This window comes from Rhincodon typus, chromosome 9 (genome assembly GCF_021869965.1).
Source record: "Rhincodon typus isolate 14 chromosome 9, sRhiTyp1.1, whole genome shotgun sequence".
Classification (NCBI taxonomy): Eukaryota; Metazoa; Chordata; class Chondrichthyes; order Orectolobiformes; family Rhincodontidae; genus Rhincodon; species Rhincodon typus.
Genome location: NC_063340.1, coordinates 17626596 through 17648440, shown reverse-complemented (window position 1 = coordinate 17648440; position 21845 = coordinate 17626596). Strand labels below are relative to the sequence as shown.

The 21845-nt window shown below is 41.5% G+C and overlaps 1 protein-coding gene across 1 annotated transcript in view; it reads left to right on the top strand.

Annotated features, from left to right (window-relative positions):
- LOC109910795 (low density lipoprotein receptor-related protein 11) overlaps positions 1-19428 on the top strand; it is a 34032-nt gene extending 14604 nt beyond the window's left edge. The window contains exons 2-6 of the mRNA XM_048600929.1: positions 671-828; positions 9414-9555; positions 16033-16158; positions 16286-16483; positions 19205-19428. Of these exons, the coding sequence (XP_048456886.1) occupies positions 671-828; positions 9414-9555; positions 16033-16158; positions 16286-16483; positions 19205-19413 (833 nt within the window). The 3' untranslated portion in view covers positions 19414-19428. The remainder of the gene's footprint in view (positions 1-670; positions 829-9413; positions 9556-16032; positions 16159-16285; positions 16484-19204) is intronic.
- The last annotated feature ends 2417 nt before the right edge of the window (positions 19429-21845 follow it).

Sequence of the window (21845 nt, the reverse complement as noted above, 5' to 3'; positions counted from 1 at the left end):
ACCCGCACCACCCGCACCACCCGCACCACCCGCACCACCCGCACCACTCCCACCACCCCCACCACTCCCACCCCCATCATCCCCCCCATCATCCCCACTCCCACCCTCATCATCGCTCCCAGCCCCATCCCCATCATCCACCGCCTCCCTCCTCCATCATTCATTCTCACCCAGTTGCCTGTTTGCAAGTGCTATCCTAGAAGGGTTAAATTAGGAGGTCAGGTTGCCAAACAAGGTTTCCTTCATTGTGAGTATTCACAGTGGAGAGATGGAAAGAAGTCATTTAAGATGGCAAAATGAGTTGAGTGCAGATAGAAACTACTTCTTCTGGGGCAACAAATCATGACGTGACAATTTCTGTCCACCTAAGAGAGCAGACCGGGTCTTGATTTACTGTCTTCGATGAAAGAAGTAATCTGAAACAGTGCAGTGCTATAGGAGAGTGTCAGCTCAGATTTTGTGCTTATGCCTCTGGAGCAGGTCTCAAACTTGGGAGCTGCTGATTCAGCAGCAAGAATGCTACCAATAGAACTAGGCAGATCACCTCTCAACTTGTCCCGCTTTTATAAGCGCTTAGACAGTTCACTTTACGTTTGAAGCACTGACTCCCTTGGGAACTTGGCTAAGTAAGTTTATAGTTACCTTGCCCTTTTTGTTTGTTCTTCTGCAGGAAATGATGAAGCCCCCCACTGTGATGCAGGTCAGGATGTGGTCTTATTACTGCCCACTGACTGGGTGCTGCTGGATGGAAGAGGCAGTGCTGACGATCGGGGAATAGTCCGATATGAATGGACGTTACTACAAGGAGATCCATCCGTTGATATGAAGGTATTTGATCTCTAATCGGTTTCTCTCTGCTGATCTGTGCTATTTTCTCCCTTTTGGATGAAAGGGCCAAGGCTGCAGGTGTGATGACCAGAACTAACAATGCTGATCTTCTTCTCCAAATTAGACCTATTATAGCGCAAATTATTATGATTTGTCTGTATGTCAACCCCTGTGAGAAGAAAACTGAAAGGGCTGGGAATAATGGATCAGGCAGGCAGCATTGTGGAGAGAGAAACAGAGTTTATGTTTTAGGTCAATGATTTATCATTAGAATCTCTACAAGAAGGGCTGTATGGTTAAAGTGCCCAAGAATTCGAGTCTGTATCTTCATCTGATGGTGTTTGTGAGAATGAAGCACTGATGCCAGAATCCAATTAATATTCTGTTGCAAATACTATCTTGAGCCCATCTGTAATATTTCTCTGGCATTTGAATGCATTTTCATTAGAATCTTGGAATTGTAATTTTAAAAATTAACAATCATTCTCAGCCTGGAATTTATTAAGGAAAGGTACGTCTCCCCAGGGAGAGATGAAAGTAAAATGTAGCAATCTGCTTTACTGTGTAATTTGCCCCAGTAAATTAAACACCACCTTGTTTCTGGGGTTTTGCATTCACATGTATATCTATTCAACCTTGGAGGGAACAGATAACACAGTACCTTGCGTGTTACTGTAACTTGTATATCTGTGTTTGCATTGTACATGAAGGACAAAGAAGTCAATAACAGAGCAGTAGCTTTACGGTCATTAGAGTAACCTACCGAAAATCAAGACCTGCCAACTGGAGTTATCACAAAACTTTGATTTCTAAAAAAAAAACGCAGAATTGCCCATTTACTAGTCTTTTAGACCCAGGTTGACAGAAAGCACAAACCAGGTGTTACAGAAATTACTATTTGTTGCAAACAAATAGATTCTCACTATAGGTAATAATAACCACCAAATAACCATCTACCTGAATTCTTAACACCATAAATACTACCACCTCTGGTTAAGAGGTGTCAGTTACTGTTGGAATTAGTAAAAAGGACATTGACTTCCATTACTCTTTATTTCCCTGTAAAGCAATTAATGGCATGTTATTGGAGGTATAATGTGGGAAAATGTGAGGTTATACGCATTGGAAGGAAGAATATAGCAGCTGAGTATTATTTAAATTAAGAAAGACTGCAGAAAACTACAGCACAGAGGGATTTGGGAAACCTCTTGCATGAATCACAACAAGTCGACATACGTGTCCAGCAAGTAATAGGGAAGGTAAATGGAATGTTAGCCTATTTCAATGAGAATAGGGTATGAAAATAGGGAAATCTTGCTAAAACTATACAAGGCACGGGTCTGACAACACGTGGAATTCTGTGAACAGTTTTGGATTCTTATCTAAGGAAAGATAAAGTGGTATTGGGGGCAGTCCAGAAAAGCTTCACTAGGCTGTTCCTGGTTTTGGGGAGATTAAGTAGGTTGGGCCTGTACTCATTGGAGCTAAGAAGAATAAGGGATGACCTGACTGAAATTTACAGGATTCCTCAGGGACTTGACAGGATACATGTAGTGAGATTGTTTTTCCATGTGGAAGAGACTTGGATCAGAGGGCATAATCTCAGAGTAAAGGGTCATGCAGTTAGGACAGATGAGGAGGATATATTTCTCTGAGGGTAGTGAATCTGTGGAATGCATACCACACAGGGTTGTAGAGGCTGGGTTGTTAGGTATAATCGAGGCTGAGATACTCAAACTTTTAATCCATAGTGGAATCTAGGATTATAAGGATAGTGTATTTGAGGATTATCATATAAGTCAATGTCTTATTGAATGGCAGAGCAGACTTGATGGGCTGAATGGTCTACTTCTGCACTTACATCTTAGGTCAGCCAGTTAAAATTCTAACCCATTTATACAGCTTCCCTTACACACAGGCAGACACACAAAAAAAAAACTTTGGGGATATGGTTGGAGGGAAAGACCGGGAAACAGTTCAGTTGTATCTGTCCACAGTGTTTGCTGATATGATCACAATGCTGCTGTTGATCTTCCCTCTCCAGGTACTTGTTTGTAAGAGGGAAAGGGTAACTGGTTCACCCTTATAAAAGATCTTGAATTTACTAATTAAAAGTCACTGCTTACAGAAACTAATGAGGGGAAATAATCTGGCTAAATTCAGACAGGAGGTGCTCTTTACTGTAGAGCAACAACAGTTCTTCTCCTCCATGGGCCTGATGGCTTCTCACCCAAACATCCATAGGCCCAAGCTGTTCAGCTACCTGGGAGCCAATCACATAGTTGTAGGGAGACAGGAGGCCTATGTCATTGATAACTGGTCACATGTCCATAGACCAATCAGCTACTTATTGACAGCCGAATCTCCATTCGTACACCGCTCCTTGGCTTCAACTCATCTGTAACTAGGCTTTTCCCACTGCTTGAACTGTTTAAACAGCATGACTGTCAGGTAATTTGCTTTTAAAAATTGCAGTATTCCTTCAACAATCCAAATCTTTTAAAACCATTTTTTGTTTCTTTTCCCATTTCAGTCCACAATCAGACAAAAATACAGAAAAATAAAAAGGTACGGTCTTTCCACTAGGTCCAGTGAATTATTTGCTGGCAGCTTGCTGTGTGAGATGAGAAGCTCACAAACCTTCTTACCATACTGAACAGCCATTGCTATTTCTTGTCTAACTATTTTATGCTAACACGCCTGAATTAAAGACAGAAACTTGGATAAAGTAGAATAATGGCTGACACACAACATTAGGAAGTAATAATTCAATCTTAAACATGCCATTGCTTTATTGCTCGCCTAACTATCATCTGCCCATTCTCTGCAGTGGCTTCACCCTTTGACCATCTTTCTTTACTGTGCTTGACCTGCCCTGTCCCGGTATCTCAGTTGGCTATCTCTTTCATCTGCCAATTTCACCAAACAAGCCTTTCACATCAGACAGAGGTTCACCTGCACATCTGTCAATGTGGTCTACTGCATCCGCTGCTCCTGATGTGGCCTCCTTTACATCGGTGAGACCGAGCGGAGGCTCGGAGACTGCTTTGTGGAGCACCTGTGCTCTATTTGTGACAAATGACAACACCTTCCAGTCATGAACCACTTCAACTCGCCCTCCCACTCCCTGGACGACATGTCCATCCTGGGCCTCCTCCAGTGTCACAAGGATGCCACCCAGAAACTGGAATAGCAACACCTCATATTCCGCCTTGGGAGCCTACAGTCTAATGGCCTAAATGTGGATTTTATCAGTTTCAAACTGTCCCCACCCCCCACCTCATCCCATGACCAACCCTCCCTCTCATCCTTGACTCCTTGACCTAATACAACCTGTCCATCTTCTCTCCCAACTATCTGCTCCTCCCACCACTCCCTACCTGCACTCACCTATCGCCATCCCACCTACCTTCCCCAGTCCACCCCTCCTCTCTGTCTTTAGTTCTGAGCTCCCTTCTATCTCCCCCATTTCTGAAGAAGGGTCCCGACCTGAAACATCAACTTTCCTGTTCCTCTGATGCTGCCAGGCCTGCTGTGCTCCTCCAACTCCACACTGTATTATCACTATTATATTTTCCTTTTTTCTCCTCCTCTATAATAGTTTTCAACTCCCTCTGAAGTGTTCCCCAGCTTTGAATACTGCACTAGCACCTAGGCAAGATATGACTTAAAAGAATGTCATAGAGTCATACAGCGCAGAAACAGACCCTTCGCTCCAAGCAGTCCGTGCTGAACATAATCCCAAACTAAATTAGTCCCAACTCCCTGCTCCTGGTCCATTTTCCTCCAAACTTTTCCTATTCATATGCTTATCTAAGCATCTTTTAAACATTGTAACTGTGCCCACATCCACCACTTCTTCAGTAAGTTCGTTCCATATGTGAACCACGTAAAAAGAAAAGTCTGTCATGTCTTTTTTAAATCTGCCTCTTCTCACCTTAAGAATATGCCCCCTACTCTTGAAATCCCCCATATTAAGGAAAAGACACCTACCATTCCGTTCAAATATTTGTTCCCTCTCCCAACTCCCTGTCACAGCCCTTAGTCTAATTATTTCTGTTCTGATCAGTACTTCTCTAAAGCTTCCCTTGAAACTCTCTCCTCTGAACTCCAAAATGTCATCCGACATACATTTCTCCCACATTCTCACTCTGGACCGTGATGCACTCTGTTAACATGCACTCTGCTGCTACATTGTGCTGGTGTGTGTTAAATGTATGTTGCATATAAAAACAGTTGCTGATTTTTAACTCGATAATATGGAGTATGTTTCCTGCTTTCACACTGTAATCAGAAGACTTCTGTATGACTGTCACACAATGAACCGTCCTTCAAGATAGTCAGGTAATTTGAAAGTAATGCAAAGTTCATGTAAAGTTTGTTCTCATGACTTCAATACAACTGTTAATCATTATAAACCTTTTGTACTGCACAGTGTGATTATCAAGGAAAATGAAATGCATGCTAGATGATAACATTACAAAACTGATGGAAACTAATAGCAAACGTAAAAAGGAATTCAGTGCACTTCTAAAATGAAGAAGTATAATGCTGTACAAAAACAGAAGTTGCTGGAAAAGCTGAGCAGATCTGGCAGCATCTGTGGGGAAAAAAAATCAGACTTAACGTTTTGAGTTCGGTTACCCTTCATCAGAACTGAGGAAGGGTCACCGGACCCGAAACATTAACTCCGATTTTTCTTCACAGACGCTGCCAGACCTGCTGAGCTTTTCCAGCAACTTCTGTTTTTGTTCCTGATTTACAGCGTCCGCTGTTCTTTCAATTTTTATTAAGTATTATGTTGTGTTTTATTTATCATTGCCAGTTCGAGTGACAACTCTCTTAACTTTGAATCAGAGTGTCATGTGTTCAAGTCCAGTTGTGGAAATATTATCACAAATAAAGGCTTAGACTCAGGACCGCTGCACTTTCAGATATTTCAGTTTTGGATTGAGATGTTCAACTGAGATCCTGTCTGTTCCCTCAATTGAATGTAATTGGGAGAAGGATTAAAGAGGAGTTGAGACATTTTCTCACTTGGAGGGTGGTGGGAGTCTGAAACACTCTACCTGAGAGGATGGGAGAAGCAGAAACCTTCATCAACAATGTATTTTTTTAAAAAAGTGTTTGGAATTCATTTGGAAATGCTGAAAGCTGCAGAACTACTTGCTAAGAGCTGCAAAAATGCGATGGCGATCAATAGTGTGTTTTTGGCCACCAATGATAAAGTCAGCCAAAGGTCTACTTCTGTGCTGTGTTTTCTATTCTTACAACATTCAATGTCTTCATTTTTAGAAACAACAAAGGAGACTGCCCCAGTGGCCTCACCAACATTCATTCTTTAACCAAAATCAGTAAAACAGCTTATCTGCTTGTTATCTCATTGATTTTGTGTGACCTTGCTTTGTGCACATTGCTGTAATTCTGGAAATGGATCAGGCAGTGACTCTGCTCCGTAAAGTCCTTCGTGGTTGTAAGTGCTTTAAGACGTCTTGAGGTCATGAAAGGCACTAATAAATGTAGATCTTTCTAACAGTTGTGCTGAGTTAATCTTGGTAATAATGCAATCCAGACACTAATAACTGTAATACTCTCACTCTTCTAACTGTATTCAGTTGTCTTGAGTCCCTTCTATGAATGTATAAATTAGGAGTCCCTGGAGTCTGCTCTGTCATTCAATAAGATCATGGCTGATCTAATTACTCCACGCCTGCCTACTCCTGATAATCTATAACCTACTGCTTCTCAAGAATCGAGCTTATTTCTGCCATTCAAAGGCTGCGCTTCCAGTGCCCCTCGAGGGAGGCTGTCCCAAACAATCACAGTCTTCTCTGAGAAAAGAATTTGCCCCATCTCTGTTTTAAATAGGCGAACCATGATTTTTAAACAGTGACGTCTCATTCTAAATTCCCTATAAATGGAAGTATTCTTTCCACATCCATCCTTCTGGACCCTTCAAGATCTTGTATGTTTAAGCCAAGTTGCCTGTTACTTTTTTAAACCCCTCTGGATGCACACTTAGTTTGTTCAACTTTTCTTCATAAGACAATCACTCAATTTAGGTATTAGTCTAGTAAACCTTCTTTGAACTGCTTCCAACAGGTTTACGTTCCTTTTTTTTAAAGTAAGGAGCCTAGTGCTGTACACTATGCCAGATGTAGTCTCATTAGTGCCCTGTATAACTGAAGCATAAGCTCCCTACTTTTGTATTCAATTCCCCTCACAATAGACAATAACGTTCTATTAGCTTTTCCTGATTACTTGCTGTATCTGGAGAAACATAGAATTATGCACAAATGAAAATAGAAATTGCTTGAAAAGCTCAGCAGGTCTGGCAGCATCTGTGAAGAGAAATCAAAGTTAAATTTCGGGCCCAGTGACTGTTACTCAGAATTAGAATTATATAATTCAGAGAAGGCCCTTCTAACCTTTTGCAATTCATACATAAAGATACCTGGATCCCTCTGCATCTCTTACTATTTAGATAATATTCCTTTTTTTTATTCTTTCTGCCAAAGTGGACAATTTGCATGTTTTCCTGCATTACATTCCATTCATTAGATATTTGCTTACTTACTTAGCCTCTTGCTATCCCTTTGTGGCTTCCTTAACTCCCCTTCATAACTTACTTTCCTACCTACCTTTGTACCATTAGGAAATTTAGCAACCATACCTTTAACCCCTTTATCTGAGTCATCTATATAAATTGTAAAGACTTGAGGGCCTAACACTGGCCCCTGTGATATAGCATTCATTGCATCTTGCCAACCAAATAAAGATCCCATTAATGTTTTCTCTCTGTTTACTATCTGCTCTTCAACTTTTCTGTCTGTGCTAATATGTTGCCCACTACATCATGTGTTCTATTTCTAACCTTACCAAATATTACCTGGAAATCTAAGTACAATACCCCTTTATTCACAGCATGTTACTTCCTTAAAGAACTCCAATCTGTTGGTTAAACACAATTTCTCTTTGACTAAACTATGTTGATTCTGCCTGATTACCTTAACTTTTTCATAGTGCCTTGCTAAAATATATTTAATATTAACTTAATGTTTTCCATACGACAGATGCTAAACTAACTGATCTATAGTTTACAACTTTCTGTCTCCTCTCCATTGCCCTTTTGTTTTTGAATAAAGGAGTTATATTCAGTATTTTCCAAACCAGCGGATGCCACCCCGATTTTTACATGTGCTTCTTCAGCTATGCCTCCCAAACCTGTGAGCACCTCCAAATGGAAACAGCATAATTCCAAGTCTCAATACAAACACAACTCGGATGTATATCACAGTTCCTTCTTCATTGCTGGATCAAAATCATATAAAGCTCCCTTCCTGATGGCATTGCAGGAGCACCTTTTCCTCAAAGGTTGAAGCAGCAGATGATTCGTCATCATCTTCTCAAGGACAACAAGGGATCGGCAATGAGTGCTGCCCATTTCCTGATGATGACTATGAGAATGTACTCAATAAGAATAGTATCCCACAAGGCTATGTCAGGCAATTCACTGAGACATGATATCTCAAAAATGAATCGTCTGTTGTCTATGCATTCCTGATCCCTTGGAACAGGCAGAAAACTACAACTTTTAAGTCAACGTTTAGACATGAATGGAGTTAGTGGTTTTTCCTCCTGTGTACAGCGCTATTTTGCCTTTGCACACATTTAGATGTTAGATTTGTATTGTTTGATGGCGGTTGTGCTTTATCCAGACAAACAATTAATTCCGTTAACCAATACAAATCCAACTCCAGGATGCACTGGAGTGTCAGTCTAGATTTTGTGCTTAAATCTCTAAAATGGGGCAGCCAGCTGCACAGAACAAAATCCCACAAACAACAGCGAGTTGTATAAATCATCAAAAACAAAAACAGAAATTGCTAGTAAAGTTCAGCAGGTCTGGCAGTATCTGCGGAGAAAAAGCAAAGTTTTGGGATCACAGTGAGCCGCCTTCAGAACTGCTTTCTTCTTTCTCTCCACAGAGATGCTGTCAGACCTGCTGATTTCTCCTAGAAATTTTTGTTTTTGTTTCTGATTTCCAGCATCCACAGTTCTTTGTTTTGTTTTTGTGCACGTGATCCAGTTGAACTATAATTGGAGTGGTTGAATTGGGGATGAATGTTGGTGGGGACTCTAGGAAAACTCTGCTAAGTCTACTTTCAATAGTACCACAGAATCTTTTTACACCAACCAGCAAGGACAGACAAGGACCTGATTTAACGTCTCATTTGAAAGACTGCACCCTTAGTAAGGGAGCACTGAGTAAATACATGGACAATCCTCCATGCTGTCTTGAACGCTAACAGACAGCTAAAACACCAACATGAAATATGCTACCCTGGCTAAAAATACCAGTCAGATTTATTTGCAAGTATTAGATTTACAGAGAAGTAAAAGTGTAATAAAAAATGTCAATCTGGATTATATGTCTTTGAGGCTTGAACCTTGACTTTCTGACTCGGAAGTTAGTCTGTTACCGTTGAGTCACAGCTGACATGTTATAATCATTATATGTTTTGAAATGTTGCTGACAGTAAACCTTTACAAGAGCTGCTATGAATATCTGTCACTTTTTTCAGTCTCCACAGCCTGGCATGTTGAGATTAAGTGGTTTACGAGAAGGCATGTATGTGATTCAATTGTCGGTCACTGACACGATTGGACAAAAGAGCAATGATAATGTCACTGTGACTGTGATGCCACCAAAGCACCATACGACAGGTTAGTTCATCCATGAATTCACACAAAGCTCATGGCATTGATTGACATCCAGCCCAACCCTTGCTGCTCTGTAAAGCATTTAGGAACAATTGTTAGCCTATCTGCCCCTTGAGGCTTTTTCTACCACTTAATTTAATCACGAGCGATCTGTCTTCATTCAGTATTCACATCTTAGTTCCATATCCTCTCAGATCCACTGCCTTTTTACGAGAGAGAGCTCCATACTTCTACCTTTTATGGGAAAAGGTACTTCATGATGTGACCCTTGAATAGCCTACCTCTGATTAAACAGTCTTGTTCTTGATCCCCCAGCAGAGAAAATAGTTTCTATCTACCCTACCAACTCCTTTTATTGTCTTTCACACTTCAGCTAGTTCATCCTTAATGTTCTCTGCTGAAGGAATTGCAAGTTTTGCCTCTACAACCTTTCAACATAATTTAGCCCTGTTAATTCCACTATCAGTCTTTTAAATCTATAATGCAATTCCTGTAAGGCAAAGTGAAGTACTTTAAAGGGTTCTTACAAAAACTTTGGATCACATACCACAGCCCTTTGTATCCCAGTCACCTTGAGATAAAGACTTACTTTCCGTTAGCTTTATTAATTATGTTGGCATCTTCACAGGAATGTTTATGTAGCTATATGTGGTTGTTACACTGCAGAAAGAAAAATTTTGTGAATTATACACCAATTAGAAAGCAACAGAAGTCTTCAGAACTACTATTGAAGTGTCCAAAAACTGAACCACCAACAGCCACAGATGAGGTTTCTGTTCCTGTGCCTTTCTTGGGTCTTTTCAAGGCACGGCACCCTGAAACTGGAAGGATTCAGTGCACATACATGCTCCAGGCAGGGTTTCTCACTCAGCCAGAAGTTGCCTGCTGAAGTTAGGGCAGAACGTAAATCTCTCCATCATTCCTGAGTGATTATACACACTCATTGTTAGAGTCCATCTTTTTCCTTCACACTAGGAGCATGGCAGGAGTTGGAACAAATGTGAAGAGGGAAGGGTGAGCTTCTTGTCCTTGGGTTTGTTTGTGATAGCAACAGACACCTGGTGATTGAAATTCAGCGGTGTGTGTTTGGCTTATGATTTCTTTCAAGATTTTCTGGCTGCTGTCTCACTGACTTTTCATACCTATCAAACAATATTGGATTTTTCAGGAACCTGAGTGACTGATTTTAAAAAAAAAAATCTCCCGTGAGCAACTGAGGGAAACAAATCATGGATCCAGTTTTTTTTAAAACAATTGTAAGTGAGGGTAGAAAGGACTAACTGTCGAGAATAATTTAATCAGGTAATGAGCAAACTCGTGTTCCAGTGGCTGCGGAGGGTCGTGCAATGATGGAGATTTCAGGTGACAAATGGCAAGATGTAATGTAATAGCTCCCATAACATTTCTGACCAAAATTTGTCAGTTACTTTCAGAAGAGTTGAGCCGAACCTTCTCTTTGATGTACAGTAGCCCTTTGTGGTAATGGTACAGATGATGGAACAGACCTTTCACATCCTACTTCAAGTGGGGTACAGTGAATGAATGCTTGGGATGCTTCTCACTTTTACCCTGAATTTAAAGAGTTCCAGTTGTAGTTTGTCTCTTGAGATTGCTGCTGCAAGAAAACAGCATAGGACAACCAGCTGGAAACACAAGGCAGAAGTTACTATCAATAAGATGGACAGTTTCCTAATTGACTTAATTCCTATCCTCTTCCATTAGTGCATCTTCTGAATTTTGATGGCTTTCAACATAAGAGTGATAGTTTTAAACCACATTTACTAATCCATGTCAGAATTTGAAATCCACATTTTTGAATCAAGAGCTGCATGTTGCTCTGTTTGAGTTGCATGTGCATTTGTATGTTTATGTTTGCTGCTGGTTTATATATTGTGTGTTTTGTCTTCGTGTTGCTTTGCAACATGCACATAGAGTCACAGAGCTGTACAGCATGGAAACAGATCTTTCGGTCTAACTTCACCATGCCAACCAGTTATCCTAAATTAGTCTAGTCCTGTTTGCCAGCATTTGGCCTATATCCCTCTGAAACCTTCCTATTCATGGCCCATACTTTTTTTTTCTTTATTTCGTTAACGGGATGGGGGCATGCTAGCTAAGCAGCATTTACTGCCAACCCTAATTGCCCAGAGGGCAGTTGAGAGTCAACCACATTACTGTGGGTCTGGAGTCACATGTAGGCCAGACCAGGTAAGGATGACAGTTTCCTTCCCTAAGGGACATTTGTGAACCAGATGGGTTTTTTCTGACAATCGACAATGGATTTATGGTCATTATTAGATTCATTATTTTATTGAATTCAAATTCCACCATCTGCTGTGGTGGGATTCAAACCCGGATCCCCAGAATATTATCTAGATCTCTGGATTAACAATCCAGTGATGATACCACTCGGCCATCGCCTTCCCCTACAGGTGCCTTTTAAATGTTGTAATTGTACCAGTCTCCACCACTTCTTCTGGCAGCTCATTCCATACACACACCACCCTCTGCATTAAAACGTTGCCCCTAAGGTTCTCTTTATATCTTTCCCCTCTCACCTTAAACTATCTCGTAATTCTCCCACCCCGGGGAAAAGATCTTGGCTACTCGCCTCATCCATGTCCCTCATGATTTTATAAACCTCTATAAGGTCACCCCTCAGCCTCTGATGCTCCAGGGAAAATAGCCACAGCCGATTCAATCTCTCACTATAGCTCAAACCCTCCAATCCTGGCAATACCTCTGTAAATCTTTTCTGAACCCTTTCAAGTTTCACAACATCATTCCTATAGCAGGAAGACCTTAACTGAACGCAGTACTCCAAAAGTGGCCTAACCAATGTCCTGTACAGCTGCAACATGACCTCCCAACTACTATACTCAATGCATTGACCAATAGAGGCAAACATACCAAACTCCTCCTTCATGTTGCTGTATACTTTGTCATGCTCTGCATTTCCATAACTGCTCTTGTTATGTGTTGCTGTCTGTCATTTATCTATTACTACATGCATTTTGCATTGGATTGTTATTGCTCCTGTATTTTGTGTGCACTCTCTATGTTGCTTGTGTGCATCTGATTGTGTCATGTTTAGTTTAATCTGTGTTCAGATCTAGCCTAATTCTGAAGGATACAGCCAGCACATTCCATTACAATGAGCATTTCAAGTTATTTTTAGTTGTTTTTACCTGGGAAGGTGACCTATTTATTAAATGAATGGACTGGCACTGAGCCAATCTATTGTCAGGGTTACACTGCATGTACGCGTCTCAAGCTAATATGCTCTTTCTCATATTCTCACCCTCTCTTATTATCCCTCTCATGTATTCACATGTACTTTATCTCCTACAAACTTCCTCTCACACTTACTCACTTCCACATGCTTTCAGAAATATTCAGCCTTTCTTAGACACACACGGTCTTTTTATAGTCACACTCTTTTGCACTCTTACCCTCTCCCATCCTCATTCTAACTTTCTCTCATATAATCACTCTCAGCATTTTGCTTTCCCACTATCGTACATTAGCTCTCTTTCAAAATCATTCACCTTTTCCAGCACGCACAACCTCCCATATGGTCTCTCTCACAGAGGTAACTCATACACATTAATCCTATCTCACTCTTCTTTCACTCCAGCCCTGTCCTCACTCTCCTGCACATGCTATCCCTTTTTATTTTACAAATGTAATTTGGTCTTCTTTCGAGTAGCGAACCTGGGCGTTTTATCAGAGGGAGTATTTTTGGCTGGCACTAACTGTTAAAAATTTGTTCAACATGGTCAAGTTTCTGCTGCTGGTTCTGTATTTCTGTGACCCTCCCTGCTTCTCTGTTAGTCTACTTGCACTAGACCTCAGTGATGAAACAATTGCATTAGATATAGGAATCTGGCAATGATACAGTCATTGACTATCCAAAGGAGCTTGTCTGCCACAGGTTCAAATGAGGTCTACCTTTATACGTCCTGGAAGTACCATCGACACAATGACTGTAGTGCTTTAAGGAGAAGCAGCAAGCTAGCAAAAGCATCTAACCATACAGGCCAGCCACAGTTTATGGGGTAAAGTTAAGCTGCAAAATCACAAAATCATGTAGCGCAGAACAGGTCTTTTGGCTCACCTATAGTAACTCTCAAAGCTCTCCAACCAGTCTGCAAAGCCTTGTAATTGTTTACCTTTGAGTATATGTCCGATTCCTTTTAGGAAATTAGCTGTTGAATCTGTTTCAGGCAATGTATTGCGGATCTTTCTCACTGAGTAAAATCCCTGCTGATTCTTTTGCCAGCTACCTTAAATCTGTGTTCTCCTGTGAATGATATTCCTGCCTGTGGAAACACTTTCTTTTTGTTTGCTCGATCATTTCCCTTCAGAATTTAGAATATTTATATTAAGTCTCACCATAAACTTCTCTGCTGTAAGGGAAATCAGCCAGCTTCTTCTTCTCTCCATCTAACTGGAGTCCTTCACTGTAGTATAATTATGGTGAATTTTCTCAGCACCCTTTCCAATCCTTCCTATTGTGTGGCTGCACAGCCCTCAAGCATTTTATAGTCTTAATAGTCTCAGCACATCTCTAGGTCAGTCTCCTTATTCCTGTACCTTGCTAACTGATTTGTGAAGTTTCCTGATGCAGACCAAAGGTTGGGGGTGGGGGTGTGGTGGGTGTGGGGTTTCTCCCTACAGGTTGATCAGGCCTCAGCCTTGCCCCATCTTTCCAGACAGTGTTTCCCTTTGGGAATTCCCCTGTATTTTTGCTTTTCTTTTGGAGGAAGGAGAGCAGGAGCAAGAGATGGAGGCCAGTCCAGGTTCAGCATCACTGGAGATACTTTCCACCCAACTCACCAGTGACCCCAGACCAGAACATACGGCACAGGACTCTCACACTCGCATTTGGTTGAGAAGCAGTGCTTTGAAGATGCTGGAGTTTACAAGGTACGTTACAGCCAAACATGCAAAAATGACAGACACAGGTCCATTCAGCCTGACCCTAATGTCGTGATATCCAATATATCAAAGTACAGATACTCCTCGCTCCACCCAGTACCCTGTAAGGTAAAAGGTAAAGTCGCCATAGTCCTAGAGGACACAGAAGTCTGCCCTCTCATTAGAGATGGACAGCTGGAGGTGAGCTCAACCTGAGGATCACCATGCCTCAGGCAAGGGGAGAGATGGAGAAAGTGGGACCTCATGGTAACCACTACCATGTAATCTTGTGGGGAAAGGCCTTGAAACTATTCCTTAGGAAACTGAAACCTGTGCAGGATATTACTTTGGTGATTTGAGTAACCGGTTAGCCACCTCTTGCTCTTGCTGATCTCCAGTCCAGTCGGAAACCAACCTAGCTCCTGCTTAAATGAACTGAGCCAAAGCAGCATTCATGACGTGAGTTGCTCAAGTCCGTATTTCACTGGGAAAAGAATCAACAAACATCCAACCTATCTCTTTCCTTGCATTATTAGTAATAATTTGCCATTGAAGCTCTACTGCCTTCTCCATCATAAACACTCCATCGTCACTGGATGACAAATGCTCCGCTTACCCTTGTGTGCTATTGAGTTAGTGCAGGTGCATCTTCAGCATGGAAGTTAAGTTAAAACTTCCAGGCAGGCATCTGTGGCAAGTGAAACATAGTTAAGGCTTCAAGTTGATAACCTTCCTTCAGAAATGAATAAATTGGGAATTGAACAGTTTCAAGCAAGTGTTGAGTCAGGGGTATAAAGGAGGAATGGACAAAGAAGAAAGGTGATAGAGTGGAGGGCAGGGTGGAGATAGTGGGATACAAATGGAGGTAGTAATGGGACAACTAAAAAAACACGGGATGATGCTGCATGGGGTGTAAATGGTTATTGCAGAATCATTAACAGCACCTGAAGTTTGGGAAAAGGGGTTAATGATTTAGCAAGTGTGTAATCAGCAAAAATTGTACCTTGAGCTTTATTTGAACAATGCAGGAAGCAGAGGACAGCGGTGTCTGAGCAGGAGAATAAATCTTGATTTTTTTAAAATTTCAGATGTTTGGTATCTGTGATATTTTTCTTTTGTTTTGCTAGTGGAATTAGTGGAGCTGGTTGGTTCCTGTTAGAACAAAAGAAATCTTGACACAAAGCAAAAAAAACTTTTTCAGCTCCTTTCATCTGGTGGGAAGGTGATAATCTTACAGACATGGATTATGAACTAATGCCAGTTCCAACCCCCAATCACAACATGTCATAAATATGAAAGTGCTGGAGCAAAAGGGCAATATCTATGGAGAGAGAAACAGGGTTAACATTTCAAACCTCCAGCATCCGTAGTGCTTTGCTTTTAATAAGTTTGACATTGGTGGGACGGGGTGGGGACAGTCATTGTAGAACTCTAAAGTGTCTTCCCACAGCAGCAGCAGGTGTGAGGTTGGCTTGACCCATGTTTCAATGGCAACTTCTACCATGAAGAAGCAGTGTTAGTGCATATCCTGATTCGCTATTGTTTGTTTATCTTCCATAGATTGTACAGGAGTTTGTTCACGATATCAGTTCATCTGTGATGATGGCTGCTGCATTGATATCACTATGGCTTGTGACGGGACAGCCCAGTGCCCTGACAGATCTGATGAAACCTTCTGCCAGAGCTGTAAGTACAATCCCTAACCATTAGTCAAAGATTTGGCCTTGCTTTCATTAACTGGAGGGTGGGAGGATGAGTTGGAGAGGCAGAAAAATGATGGTGTAAGCTAATGGTTTATTTCTGTGTGCTAAAGTTAATGTAGGTCGTAAATCAATTACACATTCAACGCTTGCTGCTAGTTTAGAGCAAGATATGGCCATGTGGCCATCCTCTGACAGCTTCCACAGGACTTCAACAGTGAACCATAAACGTGTGGAGGAGCCCGCTATCCAGATGACGCAGTCATCCAGAACGGAAGGGATGGGCATGTCCAATCCTGACCAGATTCCAGGTATGTGTGAACAAGTGATATACAAGACAAATGGGTTAGCATTTGGTCTCCCCAGTATAGCAGAGACAATGTATCAATAGTGCTGTGGTAAATGTACAAAACTTAAATAAGCACAAATATATCACTACTTCATTCATGCGTTTGGGGCCTTGGATGGTGAGGAAGGTAGAAGGACAGATGTTGCTTCTGCAAGAAACTAGATTAAAAACTAAAACAAGAGAAGAAAGCACAAACAAAATGAGGGCAGAGATTATGTTCTAAAATTGTTGAGCTCTGTAGAGTGCCAAGTCAAAATATCTGTGCTTTTCACCAAGGTTGCACTTTACACTGGGAAGACTAAATTCAGGCTGGATGTCTGCTTTACAGAATATTTACATTCAGGCCACATGATGCCCTTGAGCTTCCTGCTGCTGGTCATTTCTATTTTCCACCTTGCTCCCACTTTAATCTTTCGGGTCTTGACCTTAGTGTTCCAGTGAAGCATAATACAAGCTTGAGGAGTAGCCCTTCATCTTTCGACTTGGTGCCCTGCTATCTTCTAGATTCAACATTTTAAGTTCAACATTTTCCCTGATGCACTTGTATGGTACAATCTGCGTGTAAAACATGTAAGACAACACTGTACTGTGGTACACGTGACAATGATAAATCAAATCAAGTCAAATACCCCCATTTTGTTTTGTGAGGCTTTATTTGGTGGTTCAGATTTTCTCTATTCTTTCTTAATTTTCAGCCGTTAATACCTCATCCAGGTGCCTGAACACTGGTTGCCACCCACTTTGACCTTTGAACTATGAAACCTTTTGACATTTAATCCCACTTGCCCACTACCATATCACACACCTAGCTTTTGTTTGTCTCTACCATCCACCCTTTGTTAAAAATGTTGCACATTTTGAGCTCCCTGATAAAAGGTCATAGACCTGATATTTTCTGTGCCTCTCCACAAACTCATGTGGCATTTAATGTGGGCTTGCACTTCAGTGCAGTGCTGAGGGAGTGCTGAACTGTCATAACAGTAATCCTTTAGCTGATACATTAAACTGAGGCTCTTATTACGCTGCCTGTTACACTGGTCCAGTTAAATATTTGTGATACTGTTGAAAATAAAATAGGTAGGCCCTGCCAATAATCCTTCCTGAACAAACTGTTAGTAAACCCAGACTAGTTGGTCATGAACTAGATTCAAGCTGTGCACAAAATAAGTGCCATGCTTATCTACACAACTTGAATCATGGCACTTCAAACAAATGTTTCCATATGAAGTGTTTTGTCCTGTTCCTGAGATTCTGTATATGTGCATCTCTATGTAATTATTAAACACCCAGAAATAACAACAAGAGTTAGCCCTTCAAATCAGCTTCACCACTCAATATGATCATGACTGGTTACCTACATTAACATACATCATCTTGAACAATCCCCACATCTCTCGATTATGTCCTGAACTATTGACAAGTAATTTCCAAACAACAGATAGAAGGACAACTAGTCTGGTCACACGTGTAAGTTTCCAATCCAAAGGAACAGTTTCCAAGTTGAGAGAGTTTTGAAAGATATAATTAGGGCACCTGGAATGTTTTCACTTTCTTTTAGAACTCTGAATAGTTTCTTTGGAATGTTTGACATCCTCTATAAAGCATGAAATAAATATTGTGTGTTAGCTAATATTCCCCAATCATTTTATTGGTAATTTTATCATTGTCAGTCTTTCAGGGGCCACATTGCTCCTGATCATTTTCTTTCCCAGAGTGATTGTAAAAGATTTGGGGTTGATTTTAACATCTTTTTGTCAGTTTCTTGTCATACTGCTTTTCTTTTGTACCTGTTTGCATGGCTCCTATTTACCAGGACCTGCACTTTATTTTTGATTTTTGTCTGCTGTTTCTCTTAGTTTTTGTTGTCTCTTACCTTTTTAATTATCCATGGATATCTTTATGGATCTTATCTTTCCCATAAGGGATATAGACTGGTTCTGTAATATCTCCCCTATAATTACAACATTAAGCTTTTTCTTTCCTCCCACTCCTCCCATTTTTTTAGGCGGCTCCAAGGTGTCATGGCCTACATTTATACAGTTCCTCCAAAAGTCTGCCGATGATTTCTTTGCTGCACTTTTCACAGATGTATTCTATGCAAAATTCTGCTGCCCCGTGTTGTACCTGTTACCAAGTCCTGCATGCTCTGCGCAGGCCACAGGATTAGTAAAACACATATCTGGGAAATACTGAGAATCGGAACAGGGCAGAGCAAGATGTTACCAGGAAAGTGAATGGGACATATAAGAAAGCAATATATAACAGCAAGAGTCAAATGGTCCATTGAGCCTCCTCCATCATTCGCTAATGATTGATTATTGATTTACATAGAGTCCTCATCTGTAAATAGCTCATCCTTGAGTTCAAATCCCTGTCTCTGTAATCTCCTCCAGCCTTACAGTCCACAAAAAACACTTCCCCCAGTTGTGACACATTGTGTACGCCCAACTTCTTTCACCCTCAATTGGTGGCCGTGTCTCTGCTGTCTAGGAACTAAGCTCCCAAAATCCCTCCCTAAACCTCTTCACCTCGACACCTGTCTCTCCTGTTTCTACTTTCTGGCCAACATTTTACTTACCTCTCCTTACGAAACTATTTGTTAGATAAAATGCTTCTGTCAAGTGCTTTGGTTTTACCACATTAAGTACGATACATTAATGCCAGTTTTTTTTTTACTTTGCAGCGTATTGCTTGCTTCCTCCTGCCCCGGGTCCCTGCGAGGGCCATCTCCCTCGCTGGTATTTTGATAGCGTCTCAAGAACCTGCAGACACTTCATCTACAGTGGATGCCAGGGCAATCGGAATAACTTCCTATTGGAGCTGGATTGTAAGAATGGATGCGCACAAGCACAAGGTAAACACAGCAAACGCAAGTGCAGTTTTCATTCATAGAATCCCTACAGTGTGGAAACAGGCCCTTCAGCTCAACAAGTTAACTCTCACCCTCAGAGCATCCCACCCAGACCCATCCCCCTATAACCAACCTAATCTACACATCCCTGAACACTAGGGGCAATTTAGTTGTAATGATTTTATTCTTCAAAAGTGATGTAAACACTACAACAGTGTTTGATCCCAGAAACAAGCTCAAAACAAAACATGGGCTGAGTGATGAATGTGAAATTAAAGGATTTTTATTTCTACTATGTCTTACAAACTAAGGACATCTCAAGGTACCCGTATAGTTCGACACTTTTTGAAGTATAGTCATTGTTGTAATGCCGATTTGCACACAGCTAGCTCCCACAAACAGCAATGTGATAATCTAGGTTTGTGAGAGATAGATTCATGGTCTTTACATGGGGAAAACTCTCCTGTTCATCTTCAAAGTAAGGTTATTTTTCATCTCTACAAAATTTAACAGACAGGTCATAACTTTAACCTCTCAAATAAAAGCAAAATATTCCAAATGATGGAAATCTGAAATAAAGAGAAACTCAGCAGGTCTAGCAGGATCTGTGGAGAAAGAGAGAGAGTGCGAGTTATCCATTTCGAGTCCAGAATGGCTGATATGTAATAAGAATATAATTTATAACAGCAAGAGTTTTACAGCCCACTGAACCCTTGATGCCATTCAATAATATCATGACTGATGTTTGGCCTGGATTCTACTTGACCCTTGCATTACATTGCATTCATGCTGGACTCGAAATGTTAACTCGCATTCTCTGTCCATTGATCCAGCCAGACCTGCTGAGTTTCTCCATCACTTCCTTATTCCTTGGTTTAACTGCTTGCCTGAAAGTCTTCTCCCCCTCAGTACTGCGCTGGAGTTTTTAAGATCTGTGTGCTGCTGTCTGGAGGGACACTACAACACCCAACCTTCTGACACAGAGGCAAGAACTCCACCTCTGAGCCACAGCTGACATTGTTGAACTAATAGGGTTTGTTTCAGTGTGTGATATCTGTGAAAGGACAAGCTGAGGGTTATGCACTACTGGATGTTGGGGAGCACAGTGGTGAAAGTACTGCTTACTCTTCTGTTAAATTTCAGTGTGTCCTACGCACCCTCCTATTGCGTTAGTCTGCTCTGCACGTACAGCTGTTAAATCTCTACGGCCTGCTCACTCCTGTTATGAAATTTCTTACTGAGGATTTTTGTTTGCTTGTTTGTTTCGGTTGCCCCGGGGCCACCTCCTGATGCCCTCCTGTGGGAGGCCGGTGCTACATGTATCTCCATCCCCGCTCCATCTCGGGTGCTGACATCGGAAGATGAGCCAGAACCGCGTTGATGGACTTGGAGCCAGGATGCGCCTGTCGATGTCCAGCGTTGGAGGAGGTGCAGGACCCACACAGCGTGACCGTCTTGAGCACGGAGGGGGCAGAAGCAACGGTACCAGTGGCTGCAGAAAGGGAGCACATTGCCAGGACCCCAGGGACAATGTTAGACCGTGGCAACTGGAGGAGTGGAGACGGAAGGATGAACTTAGGGAGCTGTGTCAATTTTAGTAATATCAATTTAATATTAATTTATTCAATATTTTACCATTTACACAATTTATTTAGTAACTTATTCTGTATTCCAAGGTGGCGCCGGAGCGTGGCGACATTATCCACTTTTCCACTGTACCCTAGGTCCATGTGACAATATATAAATAAATAAATAAACAAATCTTTGGAATTCTCTAACTTAGAGGATTATAGGCGCACCGTTGTTGAATATGTTCAAGGCTGAGATTGATAGAGTTTGGACTCCAAGGGAACAAAGGTTTTGAAGGGTAAAGTGAAGTCATGGCCAAATGTCAGCCATTATCTTGTTAAATGGTGGAGGAAGCTCCATGGAACATTTGACTCTTGCTGTTATGTATTGCATTCTTGCATGTCCTTTTCCTGCTCACTTTCCCAATAACATCTTGCTCTCCCCTGTTCAGACTCTCAGTATTCCCTAGATATGTGCTTTACAAACCCCATGGCCTGAGAAAACAGTTGCACCCACTCGTTCCTCCTAAACAAATGCCAAGGAACTGGTAACACGTATGTGCTTTTCCTTGCTAGAAATTCATGGCTACAGTTATGGTTATGGGGACATTTCACCATCTCCTGATCAACATTCCTTCTCAATAAACACCGTCAAAAATGGATGAACTATTTATATAGAGATAACAAGGTGTAGAGCTGGATGAACACAGGCCGAGCAGGAAGGCTGACGTTTCGGGCCTAGACCCTTCTTCAGAAAATTACCTGGTTTGCTTCAGGACGTGGTCGAGCAGTTTCAAGGCCGAAGAGATTACGAGAGAGTTGCAGTGGGAGAGAGACCCACTGAGGTTTTTCTGGAGGGAGGAGGGTAACTTCTTCAGGGTAGGCATCCTTAGAAGAGGCTTCGC